Consider the following 21,225-nt stretch of genomic DNA (forward strand, 5'->3'; position numbering starts at 1 on the left):
AGAGGAGGCGCCTAATGTAGTCAGAAAATGCAGTTAGTATCGCGCCTTATGCAGTTAGAAAAAGAAGAATATCCAGGTAAATATTTATAATACTTTTTTCTTGTTAAATATACAAGTAGTTGAAGAAAACATTCTTCAAGTTGGTGTGCGAGTTATGAAAAATTCAGGTAACCTCAACATGTACTGACATTTTTTATTTAATAATAATTTCATCAAATAAAATATGATGCACGAAGTGTATGGGTTTCTTATTTGAATTTTATAATTTATTGAATTAAATTGAAAATTCTCTCGGGTATGGGGATTAAAGTTTTTGGTCGTTTATCTACTTAATGAAATGAAAAATAATTTGGATTTGTGTTTTTATTTTTTTTATTTTCAAATTTATTTAAATAAAATAAATATCAGATGGGTTTGTAAGTATATTATTCACATTTTCTAATTTTTTCAAATAAAGTAAAATACCCCCAGGTACCTGGTGTATTGGATAATAGCTTGTAGTTGTATTTATTTCAATAAATTTATAGTTGTATTTATTCCATTTGAAAGGATCTGCGTTTGAGTAATTTTAAAAATTGCGCTGAACTCGGTGAAAAAGCAATATAAATGGCGGCATCCGGCTAGGCTGCCTTACTGACCCTCTTACAGCGCCTCTGCAGTTCATAATGATTATTACTATAACAGCTGGTTTGATGCTTTGTTGATACCATTGAACCCTCGTGTTAGAGAGGTTAGAAACCTTGCGAAAACTTCTGAATGTTGTTAATAACTCAAATAAACTAACTGGTAAATATAAATAAACGAAATTAATAGTGAAATTATATACAGTCGAAAAATAAATAGGAAAAACATAATAATCAATTGGGTGCAATAATGGCGTTCTTGCATTTTTAGAAGTGACTCATATTTCATTTGTTTTATAATACACAGCTTCACGAAAATCAAATGAATAACATGTGAATTCTGAAAATTCAAGAACACCATTATTCTACTCAACCGGTCAATTCTAAAGTATCTGCATAATGCGGTCACAATAGTTTAACGTTTTAAATACGTGCTCTCACATATAGTGTATTTTTTATTTAAAATATCACTTTAAAGCATAGTTTTGTGTAAGGACAAAGTACGCGGCCTTCATTTTCGAAGTTTATTCTTACATAACACGTGAAATAATTCGTGAGTAGCATATAATGCAAATAAAAACCTTTATGTTTATAAACAAAATTTTAGGTTATGTACGAAGAACCGTGAATAAAGGGCGCTGATGATCCGAGTCGCAAGATTCCTTCTACTCAGGAAATCCTACAAAAATTAGGTATGTCTTATATTAATTTTTCAATATAAAATAGAAGAGAATATAGCCTAGAATTATATGGGCGAAAAATTAAATTAAAAAGTTGGGATTTTTCCAGAAAATATTTGTTTAAAGTATTTCTCTTTTTTAAAAAAAAGTCGGAACTTCTGACTATTTCTGTCTACTTTTGTCACGTTTCTGGACGTTAATCCTCAGAATTTATGAGAAAATATTTAGAAATCATCCAAAATTGATTTCGAAGAAAACTCCTTTTATTACGGTTCTTAGAATGGAATGCCATAAATTTTAATCCCTTCTATATTTCTCGGATATTTAATTATATTTATCTGTTTCCATTCTCCGCTTACATGCGTTTCTGGCCAATTAATTAACACAGAAGCGACGGATTGGCAGATTTGAATGATTTTACAAGCATTAAAATCTTTTTTAACAAATATTTCAGAAATATTAAAAATACTTGGCAAAGATTTGTAATGAGTGCAGAAAGATTTAAAAAAGATTTCAATAATTTCTCATAGATTTTAAATATTTCGCAGAGCTTTTGGATAGACTTGAATCATGGCTCCAAAAATTTGACAAAAATTTTAATAATTTCACAAATGTTACCAAATGTTTCGCAAAGATTTCCTAACATTTGAATGATTTCCTAAATATTTATACAATTTCACAAATATTTTACAAAGGTATCGGATAAACAATTTGTACATAGTTTAAAAATAGTATGTCATATAAAAACTGTGCCTTAATAATAAATAAACAAAAAATAGTAAATAATACATTTTAATAAATATGTGTATCAAATTCATATTGCTAAAGATTTTACAAATATTTCAATAATATAACAAATATTTCAAATACTTCGTAGATTTCTAATGATTTCCGAAAGATTTCATAATAATGTTCCAAAGAATTTAATGATTTACTAAAGATTAACAAAATTTCACAAATCTTTTGCAAAAAAATATCGGATATATAATTTGTAAGTAGTATGATAATAATAATGTACCATGTGAAAATTGAATTTAATTAATAAATAAGCAATAAATAGTTCATAAAAATTACAATAATTACATATATCACATTCCTATTGTCAAAGATTTCAATGATTTCATCAAGATTATTCAATAATTTAACAAACTTTACTAAATGTTAAAAATACTTCGCAAAGATTTGTAATAATTTCAGAAATATTAAAAAAAAATATTTCAATAATTTTACAAGGATTTTAAACATTTGGAAAAGATTTTGGATATATTTAAATAATGTTTCAAGGATTTTAATGATTTCATAAATATTACCAGGTGTTTCGCAAAGATTTGAATTATTTCCTAAAGATTAAAAATATTTCGCAGAGATATTGGATAAATTATTTGTACATAGTATAATATTATACCTTGTAAATATTGTATCTAAATAATAAAAACACAATAAATTACAGTAAATAGATGTAATAAATTCATATTGACAAAGATTTCAATAATTTCTCATGGAATTTAGATATTTCGCAAAGCTTTTGGATATACTTAAATGATGCACCAAAAATGTCACAAAGATTTTAACAATTTCACAAATATTACCAAATGTTTCGCAAAGATTTTCTAACATGTGAATGACTTCCTAACGATTACAAAAATTTCACAAATATTTTGCAGAGATATCGGATAAATTATTTGTACATAGTATAATATTATACCTTGTAAATGTTGTACGTAAATAATGAAAATATAATAAATACATGAATTAAATTCATATTGACAAAGATTTCAATATTTTCACAAACATTTCAAAGAGTTCAATGATTTCATAAAGATTTCAATAATTTAACAAACATTTGAAAAATATTAAAAGTACTTGGCAAAGATTTGTAATGAGTGCAGAAAGATTTTTAAAAAATTTCAATAATTTATCACGGATTTTAAATATTTCGCAAAGCTTCTGGATATAATTAAGTGATGCACCAAAAATTTCACAAAGATTTGAATAATTTCACTAATATTACCAAATGTTGCGCAAAGATTTCCTAACATGTGAATAATTTCTTAACGATTACAAAAATTTCACAATTATTTCGCAGAGATATCGGATAAATAATTTGTACATAGTATAATATTATACCTTGTAAATAATGAAAATACAATAAATACATGTATCAAATTCATATTGACGAAGATTTCAATAGTTTCACAAACATTTCAAAGAGTTCAATGATTTCATAAACATGTCAATAATTTAACAAATATTTGAAAAATATTAAAAATACTTCGCAAAGATTTGTAATGAGTGAAGAAAGATTTTAGAAAGATTTCAATAATTTCTCATGGATTTTAAATATTTCGCAAAGCTTTTGGATATACTTAAATGATGCACGAAAAATTTCACAAAGATTTGAATAATTTCACTAATATTACCAAATGTTTCGCGAAGATTTCCTAACATGTGAATGTTTTCCTGAAATTAACAAAAATTCACAAATATTTCACAAAGGTATCGGATAAATAATTTACTTATAGTATAATAATATTATGCTATATAAAAATTATGCATAAATAATAAATAAGCAATAAATAGTAAATACAAATTACAATAAATACATATAAAATTCCTATTGTCAAAGATTTCAATGAATTCTTAAAGATTATTCAATAATTTAACCAATATTACCAAATATTTAAAATACTCCGCAAAGATTTCTAATGATTTCAAAAAGATTTGAATAATTTCTCAAGGATTTGAAATATTTCGCAAAGAGTTTGTATATATTTAAACAATGTTTCCGAAGATTTTAATAATTCGACAAATATTACGAATTGTATCTAAATGATTTTGAAAGCTTTGAATGATTTCGCAAAGGTATCAGATAAATAATTTGTACCTAGTATAATATTGTACCATGTAAAAATTGTACATAAATAATAAATTACAATCAATACATGTATCAAATTCATATTGACAAAGATTTCAATGGTTTTAAAAACATTTAAGTTATTTCATAAAGATTTCAATAATTGAACGAATATTTGAAAAATATTTAAAATACTTCGCAAAGATTTGTAATGATTTCATACAGATTTTAAAAACATTTCAATAATTTCTCATGGATATTAAATATTTTGCAAAACTTTTGAATATACCTAAATGATGCTCCAAAAATTTTACAACGATTTTAATAATTCCACAAATATTACCGAATGTTTCGCAAAGATTTCCTAACATGTGAATGATATCCTAACGATTTAAAAAATTATACAAAGGTATCGGATAAATAATTTGTGCATAGTATAATAATATTATGCCATATAAAAATTTTGCATAAATAATAAATAAACAATGAGTAATAAATAATACATTAAAATAAATAAATTTTATCAAGATTGCCAGAGATTTCACAAAGATTTCAATAATTTAACAAATATTTAAAATACTTCGCAAAGATTTCGAATGATTTCAAAAAGATTTAAATAATTTCTCAATGATTTTAAATATTTGGTAAAGATTTTGGATATATTTAAATAATGTTCTAAAGATTTCAATGATTTTACAAATATAATCAAATATTTTGTAAAGATTTAAATGATTTCCTAAAGATTAAAAAAATTTCACATATCTTTCGTAAAAAAATATCGGATAAATAATTTGTAAATAGTATAATAATATACCATGTAAAAATTGTGCATAAATGATAAAAAAGCAATAAATAATAAATTACAATAAATACATGTATCAAATTCATATTGCCAAGATTTCATAAAGATATCAATAATTTAACAAATATTTAAAATACTTCGCAAAGATTTCTTATGATTTCCTAAAGATTTCAATAATTTTTCAGGGATTTAAAATATTTGGCAAAGGTTTTGGATATATTTAAATAATTTTTCAAAGATTTCAATGATTTCATAAATATTACCGAATGTTTCTCAAAGATTTGAATGATTTCCTAAATATTAAGAAAATTTTACAAATATTTCGCAAAGGTATCGGATAAATAACGTGTACATGGTATAATAATATTATACCATGTAAATATTGTACATAAATAACAATAAAAAAAACAATAAATACGTTATTGCATCCATATTGTCAAATATTTAAAAGATTGCAGGGAGATTTAAAAGATTGCACAAAGATATAAATGGTTTCATAAAGATTTTTAAATAATTCCACAAATATTACCAACTGTTTAAAAAGTATTTAAAATACTGCGCAAGGATTTCTAATGATTTCAGAATCCTTTTAAAAAGATTTCAATAATTTCTCAAGGATTTTAAATATTTTGGAAATATTTAAATCATAATTTAAATGATTTCCTAAAGGTTAAAAAAATTCCACAAATATTTCGCAAAGATATTGGATAGGTTTAAAAGATTTCACAAACACTTCAATTATTTCACAAAAGTTTCCGGTATATTTCTAAGTGTACACAAAGATTTGAATGATTTCCAAAAGATTGCAAAAGTTTAGCAATATTCCAGATAAATTAAAAATATTTTACAAAGCTTTAAATGATTTCACACGATTTCTCAGATTTCAATTATTTCACAAAAATTTCAATTAGATCTCAACGAGTGTACGAACATTTCAATGAGATTACAATAATTTAAAAAGTTGAGCAAAAGTTTCAGAAATATTAAAAATATGTCAAAACGATTTTAATTATTTTCCAAATATTTCTAAGATTCCATAAAGATTTCAAACATTTTGCAAAAATTTCAGAAAGATTTCAACGATTTTACAAACATTTGAATCATTTTTAAATACTGTGAAATATTTTAAATATGCCGTAAAGATTTCCAAAGCTTGTAGAAATATATCGCAAAGATTTTAAAGGGATTAAAATGTTTTCCCAAAGATTTCACGTATTCAGCAAAGATTTCAGGTATATTTAAAAGAGTTCACGAATACATCAAATATTTTAAAATATTTCCAAGTTTGCGCAAAGATTTCAATGATTAACCGAAGATTTCAATAATTTCATAAATATTATCAAATATTGTGCAAAAAGTATAACCAAGGATTTCAATGATTTTCTGAAGATTTTCAATATTTCACAAAAAGTTCAGATATTTTTAAAAGACTGCACACAGATTTCACAAAAATTGTAAAGGTTTGGCAAGGATTATGGATAGATTTGAAATATTTTCCAAAGCTTTAAATAATTTCACAAATATTGCATAAATATTTCTAAAAATTCGAAAATAATTCAATTATTTCACAAATATTTCAGGTAGATTTTTGGAATAATTTAAACGATCCGATAAATTTAATAATTCGAAAAAAATGCAGTCTAAATTTGTGGGTCAGATTATTACCTTTTATTCGGGTTTTAAATTTAAAAATTGCTATTAAACAAGATTTCCCTATTGGCAAACAGTTTATATGCCGAATTTTTTTGTAGCTAATGTTTTTTGTGGTGAATAATTATGAAAAATTAAAAAAGAATATTTTTGAGCAATTTATACCTAATTTCTTGAAAATGTACGAAACAAAACTTGTGTTTTTTGAAATTGATTAAATGCAAATAAAAAAATGGTATATGTAGAATTTCTGGAGTATAAATCCAGAAAACATGTAATTATTTTGTTATACAAACAAAAAATTTTCTCTTTAAAGAGTTGGAATCGCTTGAAAAAAGTCAAAAATAATGATTCTTAAATCTTTAAAAATTACAAAAATTGTTGCTATACTCGGAAAATATCCACATGTTTCTTTGATTCAAACTAAAGAGCTTCGACATTTACAATGTTTACTTACCACGCATTTTTACACAGACAGCTTGGTTTTTAAGGCCATTTAAAAAACAATCACAGATTAATTTGGAAAGGGGTTTAACAATTGAAAAGCTACTTTAAAAATATTCAGTGTTTAATACTTTTTCGGAATTTTTCAATTTTGCAAGATTTAATGGTGAAATAGTTACATACATTACAGTATCAGTATTCAATAATTAATATATTAAAAATATATTTAAAAATATTCAATAATTAATTTAGAATGTTTCATTCCGACATTTTTAATTATGATACTTTGTTACAAATTAATTTTTTTTTCAGTTTTATAGATTTGAAAGTATAGTTTATAGCTTTAAGAACATCTAATTAAAAATATTATTATATAATATTTACTCTCAAACATTTCCATTTTTTTGTGAAAAATTATTTATGTTTCATTTTAAATCTGACAAATTTTAAATTTTCTAAGTATAAAACTGTTAATTTTGAACAAAAGAAATACAATTTTGAATTTTTAGAGTTTTTAAGGTGCGAATTTAAACATTTAAATGTATATATAGCCTATGCTATAGCGGTCACGTATTGAAATTTGAAACTTTACAATTTGGATATTTGAAATTTATTTTATAGCTGCAACAATTGTAGCTTTTTTGTATTGTTTTAGGTAGAAAGTAAGAATAATTGAAAATAATGAAACAAAATGCTGTTGAATATAGGAATTAACTTTAGAAAAAATTACTTTATTGGATTCGGCTAGATAAACATTTATTTTTAAAAAGTAAAAAAAAATTTTTGCTTAAAACTTATTTAGTTTAAATTAGAATAACACAAGATCATTTTATATGTTCGAAACTATTTTTCTTACTTATAATTTGTATGAATTATTGCACTTTTGTGATTTTCAAACTGCTAATATCAAACACAAAAATTATGCGTAAAGAAAATACAATCATGGCTTGCTACTCTAATTTAAATTATATATGCGCAAATGTTATCTTAAACGCTTCAACACTTGAAATTAAAAAATTGTCATTTTGATAGATTTTAGATATTTAATTAGTTTTACTGAAACTAATATTTGAACTCAAAAAAATTAAAAGCTTCGTCTTTATGTCATGTATTTGAGGTAATGAAAAAATGAAAAAGAAAATTTAAAAAATATTAAGCAAAGCGCCAAATATATTTATTTCGTAACTATTAGTTACCTATTATTTATTTCAGTTAGTTTTACAATTTAAAAGCTTTAAAATTACTGCGAATACAATGGAATAGTTGCAAACGAATAAAGATTATTTATTTTTAATTTTTCACGCTTAAAATCATTAACAAAAAAATCAGATTCTAAGGCATTTAGTTTAAAGTTTGACTATTTTTATTTGCAGTTATTGAAAAATTAAAAATTTGGAATATTATTAATTTAAAATTGTTCATATACATTAAAGCTTTCTATTATATAGAAATAAAATTGTGCCTATAACATGAAAGGATTTACAAGTTGAACATAAATTCGAAATGGTTTAATTTTAATTACATTATTAAATATAAATTATTATCGAAAAAAAATCATAGACTCATGAATAAATTTCGAGTTTTTCTGTTTTCAACGGATAGGCTTATTTTTTTTTATGAAATCATGTAAGAATGTCTTTCCAGTGACTGTTTTCCATGATACTTTCCAAATTCCCAAGAATTATTCATTATTTGACAATTTCCATAAAAAATTCAAAGTTTGGCTATTTTTTCAATGAACAGGCTCAATTTTTAAAACGGGATCAACTTAGAATGTTTTTCCGATGAATGTTTTCCATGATGCTCCACAAATTCCAAAGAATGATTAATTCTTTAAAAATTTTCATAAAGAAATTTCGAGTTTGGCTACTTTTCTACGAAGAGGCTCAATTTTTTAAACTGAATCAACTTTGAAAATATACAATAATTATTAATTATATAAACAATTTTCATGAACAAGTTCAGAGTTTGGATATTTTTCAGCAAATAGGTTCAAGTTGTATACGGAATCAACCAAAAAATTCCTTCCAATTACTCTTTCCTACTATACTTTGCAAATTTATAATAATTGTAATTCTGTAAACAAATGTAGAATTTGTCTGTTTTTAAATGAATAGGCTCAAATTTTGAAATAATCAACAAAAAATGTCTCCAATAATTCTTTCCTTAAATACTTTGAAAATTTAAAATAACCATATAGTATTTAAACAATTTTCATTAACAAATTTAGAGTTCGGCTATTTTTTTAGCAATTGGGCTCAATTTTTTTAATGGAATCAACTAAGAATGTTTTTTCGGAGACTGTTTGATATCATAGTTTGCAAAGTAGATCTCTTTTGGTGAACAAAATTTTTTTATTTATTTTTTCCGTATCTTGTGTTGGTTTTCCAAAAATTAATTTTCAATATTAATGTAGTAAAGGCATTTTCCGGTGCTATCACTATATTAATATACTAAGTACCGGAAAAAAATTAAGAATTAATTTTTGATGTTACTTCTCACGATAAAAAAGGTATGCGTCGTATCAAAAAACTGTCAACCATAATGTTTGTGTATTTATGTTGTCTTTTTTCGTATTGAATAGTTGTACCGCAAAGTGGAATTATTTATTTTTAATTAAATTTTCCGTCTTATAATGCGTCTCACACAAAAAATGGCCTCGAGAAAATTTGTTTAAATTTTTTAGAAATTCGTTTGCCAAAGCTCAACTCAATCTGATGGTTTGGCTGACTTGACTTTGGCCCACTTCCTATATTTTCAAACAAACCACCATCATTTTGTTAATTTTCAACTTTTTTCTTTCGAATTCTCCCACCCCGTCTCTTGTCTGTCTGATTTAAAACGAACTCAGTTTCAAAATACTTAAACATTTTGAATCGACTGTAAAAGAGATAGGGAAAATAGTGTGCAATATTTGCATTAAAAATAATACATTTATTACTTTCGATTGCGTATCATGTTATTCTGAATGTAGGATTTAATTGCCATCAAGATTGTCTACTGTCTTTTGTCTACCTGACCATAACCAATCTTCCTTTATCATATCTCCAGCTTTTTCAGCAATCATAATTGTCGGTGCATTTGTGTTACCTCGAGGAATAACAGGCATAATTGACGCATCTACTATTCGAAGTCCATTAACTCCATAAACTTTTAATCGCGGATCAACAACAGCCCCACTGTCATTTTTAGGCCCCATTTTACAAGTTCCCACATAGTGATAAGTAGTTCCTGAGTATTCTTTTGCTACACACGCCCAATAATCAGCACTATTGAATGCCCACATATCACATGCTTTTAGCGGAACATCGAGGATTTGATATCCACTTTTCTTAAAAGCTGCCGTATTCAACAACTTCATTGCAATTCGAAAACCATCGATCAGTTTATTTTTATCTGATTCATCTGTAATATAATTTGGATAAATAAGAGGAACACCGTCTACTGGGTCACTATTATTCAATTTTAAATATCCTTTGCTCTTGATAGCAAATAAGTTAACTTTTACGCTCATGGAATCGTAATATGCAAGAGGTCCAATAGTTTCTTTACATGAACCAGATGGCGCGGTTAATTGACGTTTATTTGTGCCAGTAAAAACTATTTGTACATCAGGGGCATTGGTAGATTCATATTTTGTCTTTGCAAATGCACTGATAGTGACAATTCCGTTAGAAGATAGGGGTCCCAAATGAGACTTCTGGTATTGGTTCATATCCAATTTTTGTCCTTCAATGCTTTTTTCTGTAGCTGTTTTGTTAGATAATGAAAGATGATACGCAATTGCTGATACATGATCCTGAAGGTTGTATCCAACTGGCAAATCATTAATTACTTTTATTTGATGTTTATGGAGTTCTTTTGCTGGTCCTATTCCAGATAACATTAGAATTTTGGGAGAATTCAGAGTACCAGCTGAAAGAATTACTTCTTTTATACAGGTTGTAGTTCTAATACCTGAAACACATTATAACGTTACACCTTTTGTTGTTTATTAATAGAATAATTATTTAATTTATTTTTGAAAGTGCACCATTGGGAGTTGTATATTTCACACCAGTGACTTTTTTCGTATTCGCGTCGATAAGTATTTTTGTTACACGAGCATAAGTTTGAATTACAAGGTTGGTTCTCTTTCTTCTAATTGGTTTAAGAAATGCACTATTTGTGCTTTGACGTAGTCCACCTCTTACAGTGTTTGGCGTTTTACTCACGCCTACTTTTCCTCCCATATTAACATCGACACTTTTGTAGCCAATTTCATTCCATGCATTCATCAAAATATTGACATTCCGATCGTCGTATGGAAATTGTTCTACGGATTGATATCCTCCGGTCCCATGATACTGTAAATCCTGTGGTGTCATCTGTAAAAATAAAAATTAGGTCTTTATTTAATACCAATTTTTGGTATGATATATTGTTAGATATTATAAATATCACCTTTTTCTTCTTATAGTTTTCCGACTTTTTGAAGTAGAACAGAACTTCTTCAAAGTGCCAATTAGTGTTTCCCAATTTTGCCCATGAATCATAATCTTCGCGATTACCTCTTACGTATTTCATGCTGTTAATTGAACTGGAACCTCCCATGACCTACAAATTTAGAAAATTATTGGTGCAATCAATAATTTTAATCTATTTTCCTTGTAGATATAGAAAAAAAAATCATAAAAAAGTCAACCTGGCCATGATAATAGCTACAACGTCCTCCTGTTGATTTACATGAAGTTCCATCCGGTTCTGTGAGATACATTCCATTAAGATTACTTTGAATGGCAAAAGGTGCAAGGGAAGGCACTTCAGTTATGTTCGGTTCTTCTGGTCCAGCTTCCAGTAAAAGTACCTGTAAAGATAATTTTAAACAATGCCTTATGTGTTTTATTTATCTTACTGTTACTTTGACATTTTTGAGTATAAAACAGAGAACTAGTCAACCGACGGTATTATCTGTGGCTTACCTCCCGAACTTGGTCGATCTGATTTAGGACACTTGAGGTTCTAATTATCAAGTGTCCAAAGAATTTTGCACGGCAGTGCATATACACTCGAAACTGAACAAACGTAAGGGATCATTCATAAATTACGTAACGCGTTTTTCTTTTTTCCATATCGCTGTATCACTGTTCATATCCCGGAAATTATATTCCCATCTTTATTTAAACAAAAGAAAAACGCGTTACGTAATTTGTGAATGATCCCTAACTATGAATTGTGGAAAAGAAAAAATTTCAAACTTCGTGTGGAAAATGAAGCGGTTTTAAATGAGTAAAATTAAATATTTAAAAATTAAAAATTCATCAAATCTGTAATAATAACTGTTCAATTATGAAGAACGTATTTTAAAATAATTCTAAATTTAAATTAGAAATTGAAGGACATTAAACGTGACGCAGTCTAATTATTCATATTTTTATTTAAAATAAGTTGCAATTCTCTAATTTATGAACGGTCAATCTGAACACTTTTTGACAGAAATATGTTTCTAACATAAAAAAAATTATGGTTCTATTTATTGTGATTTTCAAAAGATTGTAAATTTAAATGGAATTATTTAGAAGCAAAAATAAACTCAAAGTAGATTTTTATTAATTTATACATGAAGTATTGACTATTTAAAAATGTTTGCTACATACATTAATTTAAGTTTATTTAAGCTTACAATGCATTGAAACTCTCATGAAATAATGAAATAATTGTTGTTTCTTTTCAACTATTTCACAAAAATGGGGGTTTTCACTGTATAAGATGAAAATTCTATCTAAAACTTTGTTTTTTATGAATAGTTGTTTTTAATAATCAATCATTGCTTTATGCTTGATAAATCAATCCAGGATGTCTGCTGGACCCAAAAATCGGGAGTTTTATGAGATCGGGAAATGACCGTGAATTTATTTTTTGACCGAGAGTTTTACAAAATTTTAGAAAAAAATCCGTCCATCTTATATTTCAACCGTTTTTTAAATAATTAGTTAAAATGTGATCTTTTTCAATTATGATAGCATAAAGTTTAGAATGCGTATTTGAATTAAAAGAATTTCAAAATGCAGTTTAAAGACTTAAGCAATTAAAAATTAGAACCGCTTAAAATCTAAGATTTTTGATAACAAACATTTTTAGTTGATCAACTGTGAATATGAATTAAATTATGATTTTTAAATTTGAATTGCACTCTAAAATTTTTAATATAATACTAATTAATGTTAAAAATTAAACTGTTTCAATTGGAAAGTCTTAAGCAAATGTAAACGCCCTATTGAAACTTTATAAACTATTTTTAATTTTAAAATAACTTTTAAATAATATATTTATGATTAAAGGCTTTTATTAAATTTCAGTTTAAAATATTCCATTTTTAAACCACGTAATTTTACATTTTCAATTTAAAAAAAGAACACTTACTTAATGTTTAGAAATATCTGACTGTACATTTAAAATCAGTAATTATAATTAAAATACTCAAGACGGAACAAAAAAACTAAATTTTGAAAATTACAATTTTAATTGTTCTATTTAAAAAAATTAATTTGTAAGTCAACTTCTTAAATTTTGATGCATAAATAATAATTAAACACCTGTTATTCTTGGGAAAAATCGAGTAAACTCTTACCAAAATTTCGGTGCAAATATTCCACGGCCTAATTTGAAACCAAATATAGATTTTGGCAGATTTCGAATATGAAATTAAGAAGCTTCTTAATAATAACATTTTTTAAGATTGCTAGGAAAATTGAAATTCGAAACAACATATAGATGTTTTAAGATCTTGAAATAGAATTTCGAAGCATTTTAAGAATTTTAAAGCTATTTAAAATTAAAATAATTTAACATAATTTAAACAGAGATTTTTCAGTCTTTTACAAATTTATAGTTGGAACAAGAATTTATTCAGAATAATAAACAGGAATTTCAAATTTTAACAAATTCCGAGCTAGCACTGAAAATTTTCGAAAAGGAACAAAATTTTGAAGTGGAACAGGACATTTTACCAAAGAGTTATGATTCTGAATTCAAGCAGAGATTTTTCAAATTTTAATCAATTCTGAATTGAAACTGGTATTTGTCCAAAAGAATTATAATTCTTCTTGGAACAGGGAATGTTAAAATTTAAATAAATTCCGAGCTTGAACAGCGAATTTTTATTAGAATGAATTCTAATTCTAAGTTAAAACGGAACACTTTTGAGAAAAATTATGAATTGGAACAGTGAATTTTACAAAAATTCGAATTCTTATGTTATGTTCACAGCTTTTACTAGTAAACAAAAATAAAAAAATACGAAATATGTCGAAATTGCAATTTATTCAGCTGGAAGCAAAGAAACGTTTTATCATTTTGCTTTTTCGGAAAAAAATTGTCGTGATGTAGGGTTTTTAGGATTTAATTTCTTGTGATTTTGGAACGTTATAAACACCACGAAAAAGAATCAATCCAAAAAACATGTTTTTGTACATTTTCAAAAAATTATAAACAAGGCAGATTTTTTTTTATTTAAAAATTTTTCAATTGTAAATTTAAAAACCAGAACTGAAGATATTAACCGATCAAAAATTTTATTTTTTAATTGTTTTGGATGTCGTCCCACAAATTGTTGTACTTCAGCTCAAACGATTCGATTAATTTTAGCATTTTTACTTCGCTCTATTGAACAAATAAAAATTGTATATCTTATTTTCAAAACTAAATTCTCTAATGACAGAGGTCACTGGAAAATCATTCAAAACTATTTAAAAAATGTAATATTTCGCATAAAAAGATGGTTCTTTTGGACACGTAAAAATGAATGTTGAGTCTTTCCCCTATTTCCCCCTTTTGAGCACATTTTGCTCTGTGATCCCTGCCTATGTCAAAATTATTTCATTTCAAAACATTTTTGAATTTATATCCAAAAATTATTAACATTTTTTATTTGAATATGCACTATTAAAAATTAAGAGACCGAGGTACAGAAATTAATATAGTTGGATGTCATATAGAAAATTTCGCGTTTTGGACATATTTTACTTGAGTGCAAAGCAGGAGACACGCGATGAGAATGTATTCGTTAAAGCTTACGGAGATTTGACAAAAGAGAATTCGCAATCACCAAATTACAATTGTGGATCGGTTGATTTTTAATTAAAAATTTTTTTTTCTGTAATGGTCTCTAGAAGTCGAAATTCAAATACTCGTAGCTTCATAGACAATTTTTTTTAAAGTCGGATAAGTAGATGTTGCCGAGTTTCTACCAAAAACAATATATGTTTTCGTTGATAAATTCTGCGATTTGAAGTGTAGATTTAAAATTGATTTTATCCTGCATAATTAAATTGCTTAAATATATTAGGCAATACATACATTCCATTCCTTGATTTCCGTTAATCTATTGGCAAGAACACATCCTGCTGAGCCAGCTCCAATTATTATGAAGTCAAATTCTTTAGATCCAAAGGTTGTATCTTTATTTGAATTTATTCCATTATTATTTCTGTTACTTTTATTGCCATATAAACTTGTTATAAGTGCTAAAAATGCACAAATTCCTGTTTGACACGTTGTGATCGTCACATTTAGAGAACATGTCTCTGTCAGAGACGGGGATGGAATCCAAGTCATAATTATTTATCCAGTTTCGATTAAATTTTTTCTGATTGATATTTTATGATACTAATTTTAAAAAAGTAGGTACATCAATTTATTAAATATAACATAAAACCCCTGTTTTATTTATTATTGCAACTTATGTTTTACTCAGCTCTCTCTTAACTAATAAATTACAAGACCAATGCACATCGTGAAATCTTATATACGTTATCTATATCCGTATCGCGATTACTTTTTAATCTGCTTAAATAATCTTCCATATTACCGTACCTCAATTCACTTAACTGATTAAGAGTGGGTAATAGGCAGGCGCAAATATTTGATGGGTTTTAAATGTTAACACAGCTCCACAAAAAAAGTGTCTTGTGCGGCAGATTAGACAAATCATGCCCTTATGTATTTTCATATGGCCCGCTAAATAGGAATCCGAAAGAAAAATCGCAAAATCTTTATGTCATGTCAGGTGTTTTAGAAAATTACCCTTTATAGCAATTAAAAAAAAGAGAGTGAGAATATCGCACTTTAGAAATTTCTAGCAGGGCTCCAGTTAACATACTTTCCCCGCGCGAGATAATATCTTCATGCAAGAATTAAGTAATAAAATTAATTTAAAGAAAAGTCTCTAACATACATTTGGTTCTAAATAACCCGATTTAAAATATCAAAATAAAACTTAAAATTGATTAGGGGCCGTACTTAAATTACGAAACAGCTTCAGGGTGGGGCGGGAAGAGACAATATGTTACGATTTGTTACGGTAGGGATGAGGGGGTCCTTCACTCATGCACGTAATTTTTGCAAATTCGCAAAAAGTTTCTCCTGAAGACTATCTTTTTAGTTACAAATTTTATTATTTGGTTGAAAATCTAACAATTTTCTTAAAAAGACATCATTTTTGGTTTCAAATTCAACTATTTCGTTAAAAATTCGGCCTTTTGGGTTAAAAATTCAGCTTCATTCGTAGAACATTAACCTTTTGTTTAAAATTAATATTTTTATGCTGATAAGTCAATTGAAATCTTTTCGGATGCACATTCTACTCTTTTGGAAAATTGATCTTTTTGATATAAAAATTCAACTGTTTTATTAGATTTTTTATTTTTCTTATATAAAAATGCAACTGTTTGGTTGAAAATTTAATAATCTTGTTAAAAAGTTATGCTTTTTGGTTCAAAATTTGACTATTTAGTAGAAAATTAAGTTATTATGTAGAATTCTTATTTTGGGATTGAAAATTGAACTGAAATATTCTTTGGATAAAAATTTAAGTTTTTTTTTAAAGTTTTTTTTTGTAATTAATCCGTTTCAGAAGAAATGTAATGTTTATTGCATAAAGATGCTACTGTTTGTTTAAAAATTCAACCCCTTTTTGAAAGTTTGACTGATTTTAAAATCCACCTGGTTTAGCTGAAATTACGCCTTTCTTGAATAAAAATGCAACGATTTGGTTAAAAATTCAACAATTTTGTTGAAGTCATATTTTTTGGTTGGAAATTTTGCTAGTTTGTTGAAAATTTAACTATTTTGTAAAAAATTTACATTTTATATTTTGGCGTTGAAAAATTAACTAAAGTCTTTTCTGGAGGAAAGTTCAACTTGAAAAAATTGCCGTTTTTTATTAAAAATTGATATGTTTTAGTACGAATTTCATCTTTCTTGAATAAAAAAATGCAAATATTTGGTAGAGAATTCAATTACTTTGTTAAAAAATCATCCTTTTTGGTTTAAAAAAATTCATCGTCTTTTTTGCTTGGTATTTAATTGTTTGATTTGAAAGATTTGGTTGAATGACTTTGTAAAGAAATCATTTTTTTCTTGAAGATTTATATTTTTAGTTGAAATTTCATCTCTTTGGGTTAAATTTTAACTACTTTTAAAAAGGATAATCTTTTTATATTCATAATTCAACTACTTGTGTGAAATTTAATCTACATTGTTAGAAAAAAATTTTATTGAAGACTAAAGACTGGTTGAAAATTTAACTCTTTAGTCAAAATCCTTATTTTTTGTTTAAAATAATTTTTTAACTGAAAATATAACTTCCATTTTTTTAAGATTGATTTTTTTAAATTGAAAATTCTCCCTTTTTAGTAAAAAAAATCTCTTTGTTTAAAATTACATTTTTGTGGGTGAAAAATACATCATTTTAGGCTGAAAAGTCATATTTTGGTTTGAAAATTCAATTTTTGTAAACAAAAGTTATCTTTTGGCTTAAAGTTTCAACAATTTAGATTAGCTTTTATTTCCTTCTTGAGCGAAAAATCTTTATTTGTTGGAAATTTGTCTTTTTGTTAAAAAAATTTTTTCTATAAATTTCATCTTTTTTGATTGGGATATAAAGTATGACACTTTTTGTTGAGAATTTATCTTTTTAGGTTGAAAAATCCACTATTATGTTCAAAAATTTAATTCTTTTGTTATAAAGTCCTCTTTTTTTGTAGAAAAGACATTTTTTTGTTTAAAATAAATTAATAAATTTGAAAATTTTAAATTAGTTTCGGAAATACTGTTTTATTCTGTTTATAAAAATTAGTTAAGTAAAAATCAGTTAATTTTGAAAATGAAGTGCTTGGACACCCTACCTAACTCTACTAGCAATAACTAACTAGCAAACAATTTCTGAAAACTAAAAATTACGTACAATAAGAGGAGGGAAGAAATATTTGTTTACGGTTTGTTACAGAGGGATGTGTGGGTCTTAGAGAGGGCCTTTAATCCGTTACGTAATTTAAGTGCGGCCCCTTACGGGTTCAGATTTCTAAAAGCAACGGAAAAAATTTTTCTTTTCTAGACGGGGTCGATTTCACTTGAAGCAGTCTGAATCTAGAGAAGATGGATTTCACGTCATTCGTCAAAGACACGAAGAATACAACGGTCTTACCTCCAGTTTCGACTCTCATAACTTCTGCGGGTCATTTTACAAATTTAAATTACAGCAATTTTCAAAGTGACCAGATGCCAATGGATAATTCGATGCCTGCGAATTGGATTTCAAATGAAAATAAAGAATCCGCTTCTGGAATTTTCGAGGATTTAAATATATATTGCTGGACTGATGATCGAAATCCCCAGATGCAAGAGCGAAGCAATGACACATATGACACAGACAACTTTTCGTCGGAAGCTTTTAATAATAATGACAGACCAAATACGGATGGTGCTCTTTATTCAGTGTCTGTTCATGATACAGAAACCGAATCAATGGATGCCTTAGAGTTTTGCAATAGTCCTGCTTTACTGGCTGCTGATTCCTGGTTTCAAGCGTGCTCTCTAACTGCTCCTCGCTCTACAACTACGTTACAAGTAACTTTAGAAAATCAGGAGAATCATCAAGAACAAATTCAACCGGAAGAACTTCAACCAGAGGAACTTCAACAAGAAAAGCATCAACAAGAAGAGCATCAACTAGAATCAGAGATCAAATCTGAGACGCCACGAAACGATTCTTCAGTCTCAATTAATAATGCTACTGCTAATCAAAAGTCAGCAACATCAAAAAGTGCCCTTCGTACTGAACACAAAGGGGAAAAACCTCTTCATTATTGCACTTTATGTGGCAGAGGTTTAAGTGATAGGGCTAAACTTCAGGATCATATGATGATACATACCGGAGAAAAACCGTTCTCCTGTACGGTCTGTAACAAAAGTTTTCGACAAAAGAATCATTTGACCCGGCATACTAGTACACATTCAGAAGAGAAACCATTTTCCTGTACAGTATGTGGTAACAGTTTCCGACAGAAGACATCCCTAAATCAACATATCAAAACACACACAAAACCATATTCGTGTACAGATTGCGATAGAAGTTTTTCCCGAAAATATGACTTGACGAAACATGTTGAGAGAGGCAATTGTTCCGAGTCTCGACAGCAGCAGCAGCAGCAGCAACAACAACAAAACTAGTAAAGATATTTTCAATGTATACCAAAAAAAGTCCATTATAATGTGTAAACTCATTAAATTTAGTACATTGACCATTTTTTAGCTGCTGCTGTTACCATTTGTAATGTTACTACATATTTAGTTTCTTTACATTAGATTTTTTTATTTTTCACTAAATCAATTTGCGTGTAATACGCAGTGATAAATTGCCTTTCCTGTCAAGGTACAATGAACAATTGAACATGTACAATGCAAAATCCGATAAATTGTGCATGGGTGTATAAAGCCTGCAGTGCGGGCGCTCTGGGCTTTGCCCACAACATATAGACTGATCAAAGTCAGTTCAGCTATAAACCTGTAGCTACTGTTGTTACCAATGTAATATTACATTGTTGACAGAGTTTGTTCGTTCAATCACAATAAATATAAAATATTTTCTAATGATCATGCGGTAAAGATGCATCGTTGAGATACTTCAGTTTTCAAAAATGCAATTTTACAATCCAAATTACAATGTATATTGTCATTTAACGAACAAATCTTGTTTACAGTGCACTAACGAGTATATGATATTTTGTAAGTTTTATCGGACGATGAGATACTTTAATTTTCGACAATGCAATTTTACAATGTAAATTGCCATGTAAGTGCGTCATATGACTATAGATTGCCATTTAATGAACAAACGTTGTTTACAGTGCTATATCTAATTTTTTACTGTTACAAAAATTTGATAATTAAACATTGTTGAAAAACTAGGTTAAAGTATGATTGTGAACAAAAATTTATGTATAATAAATATAACTTTCTTCTAAATTCGTATTGGTTCTAGAGAGTGTATTAGTGGGGCTTCTTCCTATTACATTTTAGTTTTAGATAGATAATTAAAAGTACTGACGTTAAAAAAGAACAGAATTTTTTCGTGGTAAACGACATAATGGTCCATATTTTAAGGGTGGAAAAATATTCAAGATTTAAGAATTTTCGGATTTTAACGTTAAAAATAAAACTTTTTCAATTAGAAAGTTTCAGTAGTTAAAGAAATTAAAAATAATGTATAAGTCTAAATATCTAACTAGGAAAAATCTCGTGACACGATGTTTGCCGCCAGTAAACTCCGAAACTACTTAACCGATCTTGATGAAATTTTGTATACTGTGTATAATTTCGTCCAATTTAAAGGATAGAGTACTTTTTATCTCTATTAATTACCTCAATATTTTTTTTATTGCAAATTCAATGTTTTCATTCGTAAGTTTTATAAGTTTCTAACAGGTGGCGGTGTAAGTTAATTTATGTAATGCCTGGGGATTTATTCGCGCGCGAAATTCGAGAATGAAGTTCTCCTCAACGATGTCCGTCGGACTTCGCCGCCGAAAGGAATCGGAGTCCTTGCTGCAAGAAACTAGAGTTCGCCTCGCGTTGTGCTGAAAGTCTTATAAAAGATTCTATATGTTAACTTTAGGATTAATATTAAATGAAAAGACTAAATTTTAATTATGCGAAATAAAAAATTGTAATTTTTATTCAGAGACTCGACGTTTCGACAAAAATGAGAAAAACGACCGTATGGTTAAGAGATCGAAGATCGAGTGCTAGTTTTCGCCCACGCAGGGGCTGCTGCGGATCCTCGCCCCTCCATGAAAAAGGAGGTTGGGCATTGGGGTTGGGCCTCTTCTCCGTTTCGTGCTTTTGTTCGCTTTA

The 21,225-nt window shown here is 27.2% G+C and overlaps 2 protein-coding genes across 3 annotated transcripts in view; one reads left to right on the forward strand and one right to left on the reverse strand.

Annotated features, from left to right (window-relative positions):
- Positions 1-682: 682 nt before the first annotated feature.
- Positions 683-20,335, forward strand: LOC117167667 (zinc finger protein 79-like). The gene is made up of 3 exons (XM_033352811.1): positions 683-786; positions 1,231-1,315; positions 18,428-20,335. Exon 3 carries the CDS (start codon positions 18,469-18,471, stop codon positions 19,540-19,542), a length of 1,074 nt encoding a protein of 357 aa, XP_033208702.1. The 5' UTR covers positions 683-786; positions 1,231-1,315; positions 18,428-18,468; the 3' UTR covers positions 19,543-20,335.
- LOC117167478 (glucose dehydrogenase [FAD, quinone]-like) overlaps positions 9,284-21,225 on the reverse strand; it is a 60,052-nt gene continuing 48,110 nt past the window's right edge. The window contains exons 1-5 of one of the 2 annotated variants that reach the window (XM_033352493.1): positions 15,391-15,784; positions 11,738-11,899; positions 11,497-11,649; positions 11,087-11,420; positions 9,284-11,010 (exon numbers count right to left, since the gene is read on the reverse strand). In XM_033352493.1, the coding sequence (XP_033208384.1) occupies positions 10,031-11,010; positions 11,087-11,420; positions 11,497-11,649; positions 11,738-11,899; positions 15,391-15,648 (1,887 nt within the window). In that variant the 5' untranslated portion in view covers positions 15,649-15,784 and the 3' untranslated portion in view covers positions 9,284-10,030. Of the gene's footprint in view, positions 11,011-11,086; positions 11,421-11,496; positions 11,650-11,737; positions 11,900-15,390; positions 15,785-21,225 lie in introns of those variants that run through there. The other variant, XM_033352568.1, reaches the window with a different exon arrangement.

Source organism: Belonocnema kinseyi, chromosome 1 (genome assembly GCF_010883055.1).
Source record: "Belonocnema kinseyi isolate 2016_QV_RU_SX_M_011 chromosome 1, B_treatae_v1, whole genome shotgun sequence".
In the NCBI taxonomy this organism is placed as follows: Eukaryota; Metazoa; Arthropoda; class Insecta; order Hymenoptera; family Cynipidae; genus Belonocnema; species Belonocnema kinseyi.

Excerpts from the sequence above, each read along its gene's own strand:
- LOC117167667 (XM_033352811.1), top strand. The coding sequence starts at position 18,469 with ATGGATTTCACGTCATTCGTCAAAGACACGAAGAATACAACGGTCTTA.